Source organism: Nelusetta ayraudi, unplaced genomic scaffold, assembly GCF_046127955.1.
Source record: "Nelusetta ayraudi isolate G7.1 ecotype Tasmania unplaced genomic scaffold, CSIRO-AGI_Nayr_v1 ptg000039l, whole genome shotgun sequence".
In the NCBI taxonomy this organism is placed as follows: domain Eukaryota; kingdom Metazoa; phylum Chordata; class Actinopteri; order Tetraodontiformes; family Monacanthidae; genus Nelusetta; species Nelusetta ayraudi.
Window position 1 is genome coordinate 956,652 of NW_027466089.1, and position 14,265 is coordinate 970,916.

At 44.5% G+C, this 14,265-nt stretch overlaps 2 protein-coding genes across 2 annotated transcripts; both read right to left on the reverse strand.

Moving 5' to 3' along the window:
- Positions 1-1,735: 1,735 nt before the first annotated feature.
- LOC142892693 (gastrotropin-like) lies at positions 1,736-2,743 on the reverse strand. The gene is made up of 4 exons (XM_076032932.1): positions 2,578-2,743; positions 2,309-2,469; positions 2,115-2,204; positions 1,736-1,969 (listed from the first exon to the last, which is right to left on the reverse strand). Exons 1-4 carry the CDS (start codon positions 2,642-2,644, stop codon positions 1,910-1,912), a joined length of 378 nt encoding a protein of 125 aa, XP_075889047.1. The 5' UTR covers positions 2,645-2,743; the 3' UTR covers positions 1,736-1,909.
- An 884-nt stretch (positions 2,744-3,627) lies between these two features.
- Positions 3,628-12,283, reverse strand: LOC142892689 (alpha-1A adrenergic receptor-like). Its single transcript, XM_076032929.1, has 2 exons — positions 11,073-12,283; positions 3,628-4,753 (listed from the first exon to the last, which is right to left on the reverse strand). The coding sequence occupies exons 1-2, from the start codon at positions 12,037-12,039 to the stop codon at positions 4,200-4,202; spliced, it is 1,521 nt and encodes a 506-aa protein (XP_075889044.1). The 5' UTR covers positions 12,040-12,283; the 3' UTR covers positions 3,628-4,199.
- Between the last annotated feature and the right edge of the window lie 1,982 nt (positions 12,284-14,265).

A 14,265-nucleotide genomic window follows, 5' to 3' on the forward strand; every position in this document is an offset into this window, starting at 1 on the left:
TTTTCCCAGTATGTTTATACATATGTAGACAAACAGACAGTGTTTAACCACACAAACATACCTAAGGAAATTAATCATAGCAAGAGCAAAGAGACAAAAACTGGAGTAAAAAACAAACTTGTGCTAATAATACATCAAACTGAAAAAATCAAGCAAACAGAAGAACAACATAAACAGAACAAACATCAAAAATAGGCAAGTATGAATAAACAAAGTAAACCAACAAAACAACCTTTTAAAGAATTTCCCCCCAATCAACATGTGCACTCTTCTTCAACCATACATTAAAATCGTCACTTTTTTGAACAATTGAAACTTTGCATATGCTCTCTCTATAAACAAATGGTTTTGACCACACTAAATGCAGTACAGCCTAACATTTTAATACAAACCTTGTTACTATGTAATCTTAAATTGTAAGTACATTTAAAAATAATAATCTTCATTAAGATTGTTTCTGTACATCTGATTAGTCTCTTTTATTTCAACTGTCCATTCTCAGTTATATTCTACAATCCAGATTAAAAATATATTTTCTAATCTTTTTATCGATGTATTTTCCATTTGTTCAAAAATTCATAAAACATTCAACATGTATTCCCCGTTATTTGGTGTGTTACGTCACAAACGCCCCGTGACCCTGAGCTCAGGACGCAGCGGGTATTGAAAATGGATGGATGGATGGACGGACGTTACAAACGTTAATATAAAACAGCACTCAGCTTCATAAGAGCCGCATGGAAGACTCGGGGGGGGGGGGGGGGGGGGGGGAGAGAAACTTGAGGAAGAGCGCCTCTTAGCGGTCATAAGATTAAAGTGCAATTTCTCCACGCCGCATCCCCTGCAAATGCACAGTTGGGTATTCCGCTCTGTGCTCTGTGGCATCCGTGTCACTGAAGCTGTGTTGGAACACAGCAACGAAAACATAATATTTTCTAAATGCACCTAATTCATTCCCCAATAAATAAAACCAAGCATGTTCTCCACTATTGTGCATGCATTGTGTCATTTGGCAAATACATCCTTGACATCTTTACATATGATCAGCATCCTCCTAAAAAGCCTGTACACCATAATGAATTGTAGAGAGTAAATATAAGTGGAAGAGCCAGAAAAACAACCACTTCAAAGAAAAGTGAGTCTCCCCTGCTATTGTGTCTGCAGGGTCTCTAATGTCGAGCAGGACCATGAGAGCCCTGTGGATTCCATGAAGGCCTGCAGCTCTCAGGCTGGACTATTACCTTACAAAGACCTTCTTTAGAGCATCTGTTCGCAACTTTTCCTCTCATGTCAATGGAGAAATGTAACCTTCCCGTTCAACCGTGAGATTCGACTCTTCTCACACATTTTGTAAATGACTGGCAACCTGCTGCAGCATGATGGTAAGTTCAGGTCAGAAATGATGATATCATGGCAGCTGGTTGGAGGAAGATTTGACTTGATACATAAATGCCCCAGATGGCGCAGCCCTTCTAAAGGCGGCAAACTGAACAGGCTGACTCAGTTACATTCTGCGGAGTTGTGTTGAGCTCTTGGGGGGTGGAGATACGCTTGTGAGATATAATGCAACAAAACACGGTTGTATAACATGTATGTCATAATTGTAACTGTTGAACTGTAACTTGTATGAATATATTATAGATTTCAAATGAGAGGGGAATGAAACGTATGCAGGTTTATGTGTTTGTGTGCAGATGAACATGACATTGAAGATGAATTCTCGTAGACACATTGAAGACAGTAGACACTTTCATCCCTTTATTCAAAGTGAGGACAGAAAAGTCACACTTTTAAAAAAAATGACATGATGATGCTCGCCTGCTCCAGCAGTAGTTGGATCAGTCGGCTCCAGGTAGCTTGTACCTCCCACGGCCTTCTTTTCTACGGAGGCATGTCCAGTCTCGCTGCGTTACAGCCGCCTGCTCGTTCTTTTGAAAGTCACACCCTTCTCTCCTGGCGTTGTGCAATTCTATGGGTGAGGGAAGGAAAATCAGATGGATGGAAAAGGACCACACTTAATGTAGTATATCTAGCATTTGTAATCTAAATTCACTGAACAAAATTTCCACTCCTTTTTGGGTGCTGGTAAACACAAAGTCGATGGGTTTCCTCACCATTATGAGTTTATTGTCAGTGATCTCTGCGGTGAAGTGGTACTGAGGAAAATGAACGGAAATTTTCCCTTCTTCCATAGAAACTGGAGCCTACAGGTGAACCACAACAAGGTGAAATCCCCACCCAAACGGACCACCGGCTGAATGAGGGCGACGGCTCAGCAGGCAGCTTCTGCTGACTGCCGGCGACTCACCTTAAATTTGATGCCCTTCATCGTCACCAGCTCACACTCCTGGCCGACCTTGAACTTATTGCTCCAGGACCAGTTTGGAATGGATTGCGTCCACGTGAAGTCGTTCCCGTCTTGCACCACCTCCGTTGTCACCTTGTGGTCTGTCTTGGCACTGAGAAGTCCTGTGACAGGCAGTCAGTCAGGTTGGTTAACCAACAACATGACGGGCCAGGACCACTTCAAGTAGAAAAACTCGTAAAAACAACAAGTCAGCAAGAGAACCAGCGTACCGATCGCTTCCAGGAACTCCTCGTAGTTCTCTTGACTCTCCAGCTCGTACGTGCCGCTAAAAGCCATGACGGTGACAAGAGGAGCGATGGAATCGGCGGAGAAGACAAATGGAAAAAAAAAAAGCAGGAGTGGCCTGAGGCTGTTACCGTCTTTCCATTTGTGCTCAGATGTTGGCCTACACGCCTCACTTCCTCCTTCAACCACATCATGTGACAACCCAGAGTGTGTGTGTGTCTGAGTGTCATGTTAAAAATTTTAGAAACCCTAATTTGTAGGTCAACCACATGCTAATATCTCATGCATTCCCTGGCTCCTGTCAGCGCGATAGTTTTTTTTTTCCTGCAGATTTGAGCAAGTCTGAGCAAGTGTGTTGCGGGAAGATCTAGTGAGATTGAATACACAGAACGCCTGTGGTGTCAACAGCCCTTCTGTCAAGAGGTCACAGCTGATCTTTTCTTTCTTCCTCTTTCATGTTGAATTTAAATCCACTCTTGATTTGTTTTTCTCAGAGTTCATACTTGAACTTCCTCAGTGTATTTAAATGTACAAGGTTGGTTCAAGATTTTGTTAGTTTTATTTCTTTTCTTCTGCTTTGATATTATGTTGTCATTTTTGCCTTAAAAAAAAATCTAAATCTACGATTCTAATGGACAGGAATGATTACTATCATATGAGACTCAAAGAACTGACTAGGGGGTTCAAATTCTAATGACAATATTAATTCAATGACAAGGCATTTCCTTTTTCAGATTCCGGCCCGTGTTCGAGGCGAGCTTTAACATTCTTTCAGTACATGTCTGTCGAATCGATGCTGATGGTGGCAGCAGTGACCTCCCACTGTTGTGTTACAGCCTGCACCTGCTACAGCAGGTGTCCACTTCTGTCCTCTTCTGTGGCTGAAGCAATGTTTGTGCCAGCAGGTAGATCCACCAGATCTCGTGGTCGTGGAGGTGCTGGAGTTCATTCATCGTCCACCAGTCACCAGTACGAATACAAAACATCGCCATACACCATCATCAATCCATGAACACATGAACTGACACACAGAGTTTGCAGTGAGTCTCCTTTGAGCAACTGTCTATGTTTATTCACGTACTGATCACATTTCTGATATGGACAGAGCTTTTTTTTTTTTTTTGGAACATCAAACATACAAACTGGAAGATATGTGGTGATTGTGCGCACAGCAGATAAAACCAGGCTATACTCTTGAGCTTTTCCCCACAACATACCATTAAGATATCAAGTGACAGAGTAACAGAACGGGTGAGTGTTTAATCCGTCACGCATGACAAGTCCCCTTGTCTTGTTCAGTCTCTTATTTGATCCTCTGAAAAAAAAGTCCTTTTTTCATTTTAAATTAGTTTTAAAGTTTAAAGTTTTTGTTGTTGTTGTTCAGCCAGGATGCATGCACGAATGTCCCAGGGCCAACAGGGGGCAGCAGATGACAGTCCTTACATCGGCCTTCCGAAAGATACAGCAACACAGACGCAAAAACACCTCTGACACAGCAGCACCACTGTCAACACTCACCTTCACCTCACACTGACCATAAGGACGACCCACTGACAAAATGACCACGGAACCACGGATAGCGAGTACGGCGGCGGCGGAAGTGACGTCACACTCTGTCGTCGGGCGCGGCGCCGCGTTGCTTTTCACGGCTTTTCCCGAAGGTGAAATTAAAAACGCCGCCGGACGTCTCCCCGGCTGTTTTACCTCCCCCAAGGCTTCCCCTCAGCGCCCCCTGCTGGCAGTCCGCGGGGCTGCCGGGGAGCAGGTTGGGCGTGGAGGGAGTCGGCGTGGTGGCGCCCCAGATGTACAGCGTCTCCCCCTCGGGGCAGGACGGGAGGCCCCTGCTCAGGTAGCTGGGGCTGGGGCTGGCCGAGGACGGCAGGGTCCGCTGGCTGCCGTTCAGGCAGCTGGAGTTGTGGTCCGCCGAGCCCTTGCGCGAGTTGCCCGACGAGCTGATGTTGGATGAGCGGTAGTTGTAGGCCCGCCAGCCGGGGCGCTTGCGCTGGTGGCACTGGCATTTCAGTATGCGAATGAAGGCCAGCTTGAACTCGCGGTTGTAGCAGGGGTAGATGATGGGGTTGAGGCAGCTGTTGAAGTAGCCCAGCCAGAAGATGACTTTGAAGAGCACATCCGGCGGCCGCAGGTGGACGTTGAAAGAGCCTGGAAACACAAGGGGAGGGTGGAGACGTTGAATTCAGTCAGGAGATGCTGTAAAATACTAATATTCAAATATTGGTTGCAGGATGCTGCAGGAATTAAGATGCTGCTGCTTGCTTCTGCACAACCACCAAGAATGATCAATCAGTTGTGAATTGCAGAGGCGGCGCTGCTGCTTAAATTACTTAAACTTTCATGAAAGCAAGCCAGTATCTTATTTTTCTAAACGTTGAATTTTAAGCAGTGAATTGAAAAATCACAGGACACCCACTAGGTGTCAGCATTGGTCAACTATGGCAACAAGGCACACAGCAGGCAGAGAAAAACTATGACTGTGAAGTAGAGGCTGTGGTGGTTTCTGTTCCTGTTCTCAAGTCTCTTTCCAATAAACAGATTGATGCATAACTTGAGTAGGAGCAAAATATAAAAACGAGTTCATCAAATACACACTTCTTTACCAGAGTTGCACAACTGCAACAAATGGAATCCTTTTCACAAATGTAGACTTTAGAAGAGGCTTGTCTTCGCCCCCAAATCAGAGGCAACACAAGCGGCGGAGACAAAACCAACACTTTCTGGTGTGAGCGTTTGATGCTAATGAGCGACTTTAGCGTTGGATTGAACCGTGTTAATCTAGCCTCGTTCTGCCTTCCCCCCCCCTCTGTGGCCGGGTTTAAATAAAGGAGGAATATCTCTCAGGCTAATGAGGTTAGCGGGGGAAGCCTGGAGATAAGAGGGAGAATTAATAAGCAAGTGTGAGATTAGTGTGAAAGGAAGGATTGTGTGTTTACGTGCGGGGGCAGACGCAAGCAAAACTGTTTCTTCACACCAGCCCACTTGGTTTGATAGAACGTTTGCTGAGCATCCTCGGGATGCAGGGGAACGATTGCGATTGAACTTGTTCAGCCGAGACGTTACAGGTGCACAGTCACAGACACATCTGCTAATCTTCTTTATCTTCATCCAAAAAACGAAAACATCAGATCAGCAGCGTACGCAATAACGTGCTCAGACGTTGTTTCAGTAGTAGGTTTGAAAATAAATAATTGGCTGCAATTATTAGTGAGAGCCTGAAGGCACAAGTGTCCACTTAATGAGATAAAAATGATCCAATAAAAAATAAAACATGAAACATCCCACACAATTCTGTTTTGGTGCGGCAAGAGACATTGTCACTCCAACCCGCCAGTCAATTTATTATTCAGGAAGACAGAGATTGTGTGACAACAAGCCAGCGAGGAAGTAGTGTGTGTGTGTGTGTGTGTGTGTGTGTGTGTGTGTGTGTGTGCGTGCGTGCGTGCGTGTTTGTGTTGGGGGTGGGGGGGTGAATTACTCCCTGCCTGTCTTTTCTTGGCAGTTATTCTTCCCAGTAACTTAAAAGGATAGTTCACTCCAAAGTCGAAATTTCACCCCTCAAACTACTGGTGAGATTTTCCAATCCATGCACCAGTCTTTGGAGGGAAAGAATTCAACTTAAGGGATGTTGACAGTAGCCACTGAAAACACAATAGACGTAGTAGATAGATGTGGCAGTATAACGATGTATATCTTTATCTACATATAGGTCAAAATATCCAATGTAGCCTCTGAGACTGGCAGGCATCCAAGTGGCTATTGCAAAAATGAAAAAATGATTTTGTCTTACTCATTAGAGACACACGAATGTGACCCCTGTCTAATGTTATGTTGCTAGTTTTCAGCTAGTTTCTTAATTTCATTTACTACCATGTGGGTGAAGCTGCAAGACGTGAATTGGAAGATTTCACATGAGCACTATGTAGACACGTCGTGTTTGCTGTTGAATGGTTGGATGGATTAGAAAACATCACCAGCGAGACTACTAGACCAGGCTCTATAGATTAGGAGTGGAATTCTGATTCGGAAGTGCGATACGTTGTATACTGAAGTGGAACTACAAATCATTCTTTCACTTCTCATGAATGTTGTTACTTTTTAAGGCGTTTGCTGACATAGTGAATGACTTTCGTCTCCACATTAGTGAATATCTCCTTGTGACTGACTGAGCCTCTCCAAAATTCATCAAATAAACTTTAAACTTTTTTACTTTGACTTGCACACAATTTTGCACAAATAAATAAATTAATAACAAATTAAGATCAGATTTTTCATTTTGCCGCATCATTCATACGCTGCCTCATGACGCTGCCCACTTCCTGTATCCTCTCCCAGCAAGACTACAAAATAAAATAGTAGGAAATCCGGTTGTAAACAGACCTACCTGCGCCACAGATATAGTACATGTTTGTGTGTTTTAAGTGGAGTGTCGATTGTTTTTGGGGCTCACCGCAGAGTGTCCCATGACAAGGAGAAGAATCAGGTTCCCGACGACAGGCTGTGTACACACATCTCGCCTTAAACACAGGAACATCTCAACATAGCAGGACTTCCTGTAATTCTTGGTAAGAATATGCGCCTGGTCTTTACTATTCAGTACACACACACACACACACACACACACACACACACACACACACACACACACACACACACATGCAAACAAACAAAATCCGCCTTCCTAAAATTCAACCATCCTGTTTGATGCAAATCCCTCAAACCGGATTAATGCATCTTCATTGAGTTTGGCAGAATCATTATTCCCATTTCCAGATAGTCTTGAATTAAATGAGAGCACGACCCCATTCTTGAAAGATTGGGTTGCCATGATGGGGACCATGGCCTCACCCCCACTGCCCTGTGGCCTCTCCAGCGCCCTCCATTCTTCCTCATGCCTTTGTCACTTAGCACTCTCATTAATTTCTCCCCTTCAAAAACCATTTCCATTACCCTCTGGACAGTGAGGTACGGCCAGGTGGGGTGGGAAAAACAATGCATGCGCCCACACGTGTGAGACACACACACACACACACACACACACCTGCAGGGCCACAGTATTCGTTTCTGCAGTGAGACACAACAAGGAAACAGTTGGTTAATTCATGAAAGCGTTGTTTCCTCTCAGATGCTGGCACGTTGCTGCACCAGCGGCTATGTGTGTGTGAGGCCTTGGCACATTTTGTGCTTGCGCTGGTTATTTCACCTAACGAGACCACGCCTTGGGTGAAATTACACAAGTATTCCAGGAAAATAGACTAATTTTTCTCAGCTAGCACCGGAGCAAGTGAGAACAAATCGATAAAATGTAAACAACCGTGTTCATAAATCAACAGTCTGAAAAGTGCAGTCTTCACTCTTCTCTTTGCACAGATAGTTTTCCACTCATGGATCCCACACTGGCTATCTCTCTAAACCTTCTGTCGTTAATCAAACGTTTTTTGAAAGTCTTTCAGTAGAATTCTCATTTGTATTTCTCCAGCAAATAACCTTATATTGTTTGTTCTTCTGAACACTGCACGATGTGTCACGCTAAATTGACAATGTGGCTTTTAGCATCACCACCACTGTGCCTTTAATTATTTTCCACACTGTCTCCATCCAACAAGCAATTAATAATTAATAGAGAAGGAGCAGGATAATTATAATGAAAATGAATTAGATGCAGTCCCAGCAGCATCATTACAGCCGGCATTCATCCTTGTGCAAACTCGCTTTAATATGCAGGTGAAGCAGCGACTGAGACTTCTTCTGCTGTCTTTGATTATTTTATATTTTCCTAGTATATTTACTTAAGTGGATTTCTTAATTCATTTAATCACATTTAAAATATCAATACAAAGTATTTTGACATGTATTTCTATTTTAAAACATCGACAAATTTATTGAGGCAGCTTTAGGTTCGGCAGTTCAAAATTTAAGTTTAAAGTATGAAATAAACTTAAAACGTTAACACTGCAACTTCTATGTAAAGCCTCATCACACATATAGGATTCAGTTAAACTGGATTGGCCACTGAGATATAAGCCTCCATGTTACAGCTCTGTTTTTTTTTTTTTTTTTAATATGATGATTTAAATAGGTAACCAGACAGGTCAGTGAGTGTGTGGGAAATTCTGGGCTTCTTTTTGGTCCAAGTGAGCTATCCTGGAGCTGTAACTCAAACAATTTGATTTGATGTTTAGAATCCTGTAGTCTGTATTTCATACTTTGCGCCAAGTTCAGGGCGTAAAAGGAGATGCTAAAACCGACCAACCCAAAACAGGACTGTTAGCTGCATGTTGTCCATTTATGTCCAAAAAACAAAAGCCAGGTATTTAGTAGCATCTGAGTTCAGTAGGTCAGGTAGGTTGTGTACATCCTTCCATAGTAACCCCCGCTTTCATGAAAACTACCAGCTCCCTCGCACATTGATTACACACATGTGCCATCAGGTGCATGAGCGACACTGTGAAGAGGAAGGAGCAGGGTAATAGCAAGTGTAAGGCATAAAGATCTGGCAGTGGGTGGACGGTAATGGATAATGAGGGAACATCTTGTGTTCAGCTGCATTGCCTTTGAAGTCTTTGTGAAGTTTCCGTTGGACATGTTGTTAACTGCCACACCAAAATATTTGGGTTTTAAATATAAAAAGATATAACATCTTTTTTTTTAGATAGATCTACAACCTCTTCTGTCTTTTCTCTGTTATTGAGAAATTAGCAATACCAGGCGTCGCAGCTCTGCTCGGCAGCTTGTCTGCACCGTAGGACAACTGAACTCATTGAGCATGTTTTAGCTTTAGGCCTCAGTCTGAACCCCATTTCTAGTTTAAGTAACAGCATTTTAGCTTGAAATCTCTGCTGCGTCGCCAACATGTTACACTGCTCTTTCTCAAACTTTGCTGACAGATATATCCCGTCTGGCTGTGTGAAATTCCAGCATGCTGCTTTGTCTCTTTGCATGTGTGTGCCTCCTCGGGGACCGTTTACAAAGAGCTAACGGCTGGGTTTTCTTGGCAGTGTGTTGATTAGTGTTGCGTAAACGGGCCCCCTTCTGAACCCCACATCACCCCACTTTTTATGGGATCTTTAAGATACTGAAATCACAGCTTGCTTGGTTAGTTCAAACAAATTCACAATTCACCTTGTTTCCACTTCGTTGACGTAGCGTTATGGTGACATTCTGATCCATGCAACGAGTTCCGGAGTTTCACAGAAAGAATTCCACCAAAAATGATCTCTTCAGCAGTCGTCAATCAAGTATTTAAAATTTGTGCAATGATTTCACGGAGTACAGCAAATTACAAATCCCAAATGGACTTGTTTTGCAGCATTATTGTGCATGCTTACACGAATGCAGCTCTTGAGAGGCTACAGTAGATATTTTGATTTTGAGTAAAGTATGGCTACTGTTTCAAATCCAAATAGGCTGATGATCTGGCAGAGCGTATTGTAAAGACAATATTTTTCTTCTGGCGTTACTAACGTCTGTAGTTACCAGGGCTGTCCAGTGGGTGGGATTTGTTCTTTCTGCAAAACTCCTAAATGTTAATTTGGATTAGAAAATGTTCCCAGAGTTTAAATTGACATAGTGGTCAGTGGTAAAGAGAATGCCTTTGTGTTGCTGAGGACAGGGGAATGGAGACAAAACGCAACAATAAGTGTGTAGACACCAAATATACATCTGTGTGACCCAAAATGCACTAAATACCATTAGAATTAGGTTTATGTGAAAAATAAAAAAAAGAACACAGCAGCCTCTGTGGTGGTCCGCACACCCCATTACTGCTGTTGCACAACACATGGCACAGATTTTCACCTGAGGTGACACCATTTTCCTCTGCTGTCACAGTGAGGGGTTAAATGTTTGTCGGTATCAGTGTGAGAGAGACCCCCAGCAGGCCCCACAGACCTCTGTACACACTGGCCGCCTCCAGCCTTCATTGGCATTCTGGGGGAGTCGCAAATGAGACTTGTGAAGATGCAAAGCCATTCATGTCTCGCCTTCTTAAATGGCCATTTTCAAGCTGGAGAAGACTACACCGTGAAAGAACAAAGTGGTGCAAAATCCAGCTATTTCACTCTTGGCTATGTTGATGGCTGAGTTAATTCCAAAGCCGATGAAATTGAGTTGATTTTTTTTCTCCACTCCGTGTACTCCAACATTGCTGTTTACTGAGTGCTTCAGTAATATACGGTATGCTGCCGTTAGTCATTGACCCTGCAGTGTAAGAGGACTGCTACCACTATATCAAAGCCCACTCTGTGGTGTGATGATGGTGCAGAGCAATAAACGCAACCAAGGAGATTTTCCCAGTGACTGCTATGATTTACATGGAATGCAGCAGCCATGAAGCCCCCCGCACCCCCCCCCCCCCACTCTACATTTGATCGCTTGGAAATTCACTCTATGAGTCTCATAATCTAATCTAATCTGCACTTCTGCAAGTGGAGGAATTTGATATGACAGGGGGAATAATTCAACTCACCTATGGGTAAGGCCAGAAAGAAGGGCAGCCAACACAGCGTAAACATGCCAACCACGACTCCCAGAGTCTTTGCCGCTTTCTTTTCCCGCGAGAATTTCAGAAGTTTCACCGTGAGCGAACTCCGGGCTTGGTTCGCGCGACCCTTGGCCGGGTTCGAGCCGCCCTGCTCCTCCTGCACCTGCGAGCCCTTGTGGATCCTGAGTGTGAGCTCGCTGGAGTTCATCCGCTCGCGCATCACGCCGGCCTCCAGGTTCTTAGTGGTCCGCTTGGCGACGATGTACACGCGGCAGTACATGGCCAGGATGACGACCAGCGGGATGTAGAAGGAGCCGAGGGAGGAGAAGAGCGCGTAAAAGGGCTCCTCCGTGATGGGGCACTCCATGTCGTTCTCCGACGGCGGCTGCTTCCAGCCGAACAGGGGTCCGATGGAGATGACCACCGACAGCGCCCACACCCCGAGCATGGCCAGCAGAGCCCGCTTCTCCGTCACGATGCCCGGGTACTGCAGCGGGTAGCTCACCCCGATGTAGCGGTCGATGGAGATTACGCACAGGCTCATGATGGACGCGGTGCAGCACAGCACGTCCACCGCCGCCCAGATGTCACAGAAGATCCTGCCGAACACCCAGTAGTTGAGGATCTCCAGGGTGGCGGACACCGGCAGCACCGTGGTGCTCAGCAGCAGGTCGGCGATGGCCAGGTTGATGATGAAGTAGTTGGTCGGCGTGCGTAGGTGCCTGTTGCACACCACCGACAGGATGACCAGAATGTTGCCCGCGATGGCGAACACGATGAAAGCCCCCAGCACCAGGCCGAGCGGGATGGCGCGGCTGAGCTCCACCACGCCGGGCTCCGTGTGGTTCCCCCCGGAGCTGTTGCTGCTGAAGTTGTGCCGGGAGCTCGCGTCGTCCAGCGGCGTGGAGCCGTTTTTCCACAGGAACGTGACATTGTCAGTGCTCGCGCTCATTTTGACGCGAGGAGTCCTCCATAGCAAGGGTCACTTGGAAGCGCAAATCAAGCAAATTGAAAGAATCCCCCCCCCCCTGTTTTCCCAATTATTTTAAAGCTACAAACGCGCGGACAAAGTCTACATGGTGCAGCAGCCCCGTGCGCGCAATTTGCCTTTTGAAGTGCGCAGCCGCGGCGTCCGCGTGAAGTCCCTCTGCCTCCATCCTCCCGGGGCTCGGCGGAGAAGTGAGGAGGGCAGCAGCAGCAGCAGCAGCAGCAGTAGCGCGCATCTCCTGTCTCCTCTGCAGCACGCGCACTTCCGCCACAAACCGACTACTTGCCTCAACACGAGCCTGGGAAAGCGCGCGTGACGCAACGTCTCCCGAAGCGCCGAGACGCGTAACGCACCGGCATCAGCTATGAATGGGCAGGTTGAGTGTCTGAGGTTTGTCTTTTCTTATGATGAGAGACTTGCATCCCCCGACTAGGGGATGTAATGTGACCTTTTAGTGTAAAGCTGCTTCATTAAACTTGTCCTGAGTTTTGATATAAAGTCATGGGTTACTGGGAGAAAAAAAATAAAAAAATGGCGATTTAAGAGATACTTGAGCCCATGCTTTGCCTCCCTCAGATCCTCCGTGCCAAAGCGTGGCCCTCTCAAATATGTTTGGCAACTTGAAAGAACGAGCCATAAAAGTCAATCTGTCAAAGCTCAAAAACAGATAAAGAGAAAAAGATCACACAGTCTGCGATTCCATCCCGCTGGAGCTGAGGTCACGCGCCTATTTTGGTCAAACGCAGGAGTTTCTTCAAGCATCCGCAGTTTGGATGCAAGCTCAGTTTGTGCGGAGCGACAGATTTATTGAGCCGAGTTTAAAAACAGGCACATTCCTGAAAAATTCCTTCTGTTTCTTCTCCCCCTTTTCCACTGAAACCATTCACAAACTGAAATTTGCAGGTTTTGTGGGTAAAGCAGTCTGTATCTATGTACATATGTAATTTGTTTAATCTAGTATACAATCACTCCACAGCTGTTTAATTGTACATCAAAGTTGCTTTAAAATCCAAGCTTTTAAAAAGAAATATAACCTTGCAAGAAACAGTATCTGCTGTGGCAAAATGCAGCTGTGACCTCCAGAGGTTATCATGTGACCCACAGGTTCTCCGAAAGCACTGGGAATTATAACTTAAACTCATTCCAGTTGACATGCAATTTACATATCCTATCTAGTCATTCTTCTCCTTTATCTTTACATTAATATTCATTGTCCATTGCTGTAAATGCCTTAAATGTTCTTTAAGCAATTTTTTTTTTTTTTTTTTTAACTCCGTAACAATATCCAAATGGTGTTTTGGAATTGGTGAGAATTGCAGCATTTTTTTTTTTAATGTTTTGATTCCAGCTTGTCCACAGCTTGACAGCCATTACGTTGCACCTGTTTAACACTTGATATCGTTGTCCCCCACGGAAAGCTGGTGCCAATCACCATTGCAAGAAAATCATTGAATTGTTCTTTGTTTGTGTCTCCCGTCCAACAGGTGGCAACAGACATGCCTGGATATAAAGGCAGAGAAGAAGAAACAAAGTATATATATATATATATTTTTTTTTTTTGGAAAGGCTGAGGAAATATTTCAAGCTAAAGGACAACATGTCAAAAATACACACGGAATGGCTGGTAAGTTTCACTCTTCATTTTTCTTCAAAACTACAAAACAGAGGTTTAAAACTCTTCAGTTTTGCTAAAGAAGCTCGACTATGTATAATCGGCTGCCTGATGTGTTTTCTGACACACCTCGACATACCTCGTAGAAAAAGAAAAAAAAAAAAAAAGCTAGGAAACCGCTTTTCACTCCGCTGCCGACTTCTCATGTACTTTACCGAGTTTGTGACGTTTCTCTCGTGTCAGCTGCCTGATGTGTTTTCTGAGGTTACGGCAGTTTTAAGGGTGTAAGTCAGTCAAACCACGTGTTAATTATACCACCTTTACATCTATCTTTCATCTCACCTACAGGGTAACTGTAACAATTTCAGCTGGAATAAGTAGAAAATCCTTAATTCATCGCCTGAAACGACTCTGAAACAGATGACACTGGGGAGAAACAAAGTGCTCACTGTTTTCATGGAAATGTTGTTTTGCCAGTGAGTTACATTTTTTTTTTCTCCAAAGTGTATAATGATTGTTAGATAAAGTCACAAAAAAGTAATTTGCAGTAATTATGGGGAAGTAGTAAGACCACAGCC

Bases quoted from the DNA above. Each gene is read 5' to 3' on its own strand.
- LOC142892693 (XM_076032932.1), bottom strand. From the start codon at position 2,644: ATGGCTTTTAGCGGCACGTACGAGCTGGAGAGTCAAGAGAACTACGAG. The intron at 2,470-2,577 runs GTACGCTGGTTC...TGCCTGTCACAG, and splicing joins GGAGTTCCTGGAAGCGATCG to GACTTCTCAGTGCCAAGACA. The intron at 1,970-2,114 runs GTGAGGAAACCC...CCTCACCCATAG, and splicing joins CTGACAATAAACTCATAATG to AATTGCACAACGCCAGGAGA.
- LOC142892689 (XM_076032929.1), bottom strand. From the start codon at position 12,039: ATGAGCGCGAGCACTGACAATGTCACGTTCCTGTGGAAAAACGGCTCC. The intron at 4,754-11,072 runs GTGAGTTGAATT...TTGTGTTTCCAG, and splicing joins CTTTCTGGCCTTACCCATAG to GCTCTTTCAACGTCCACCTG.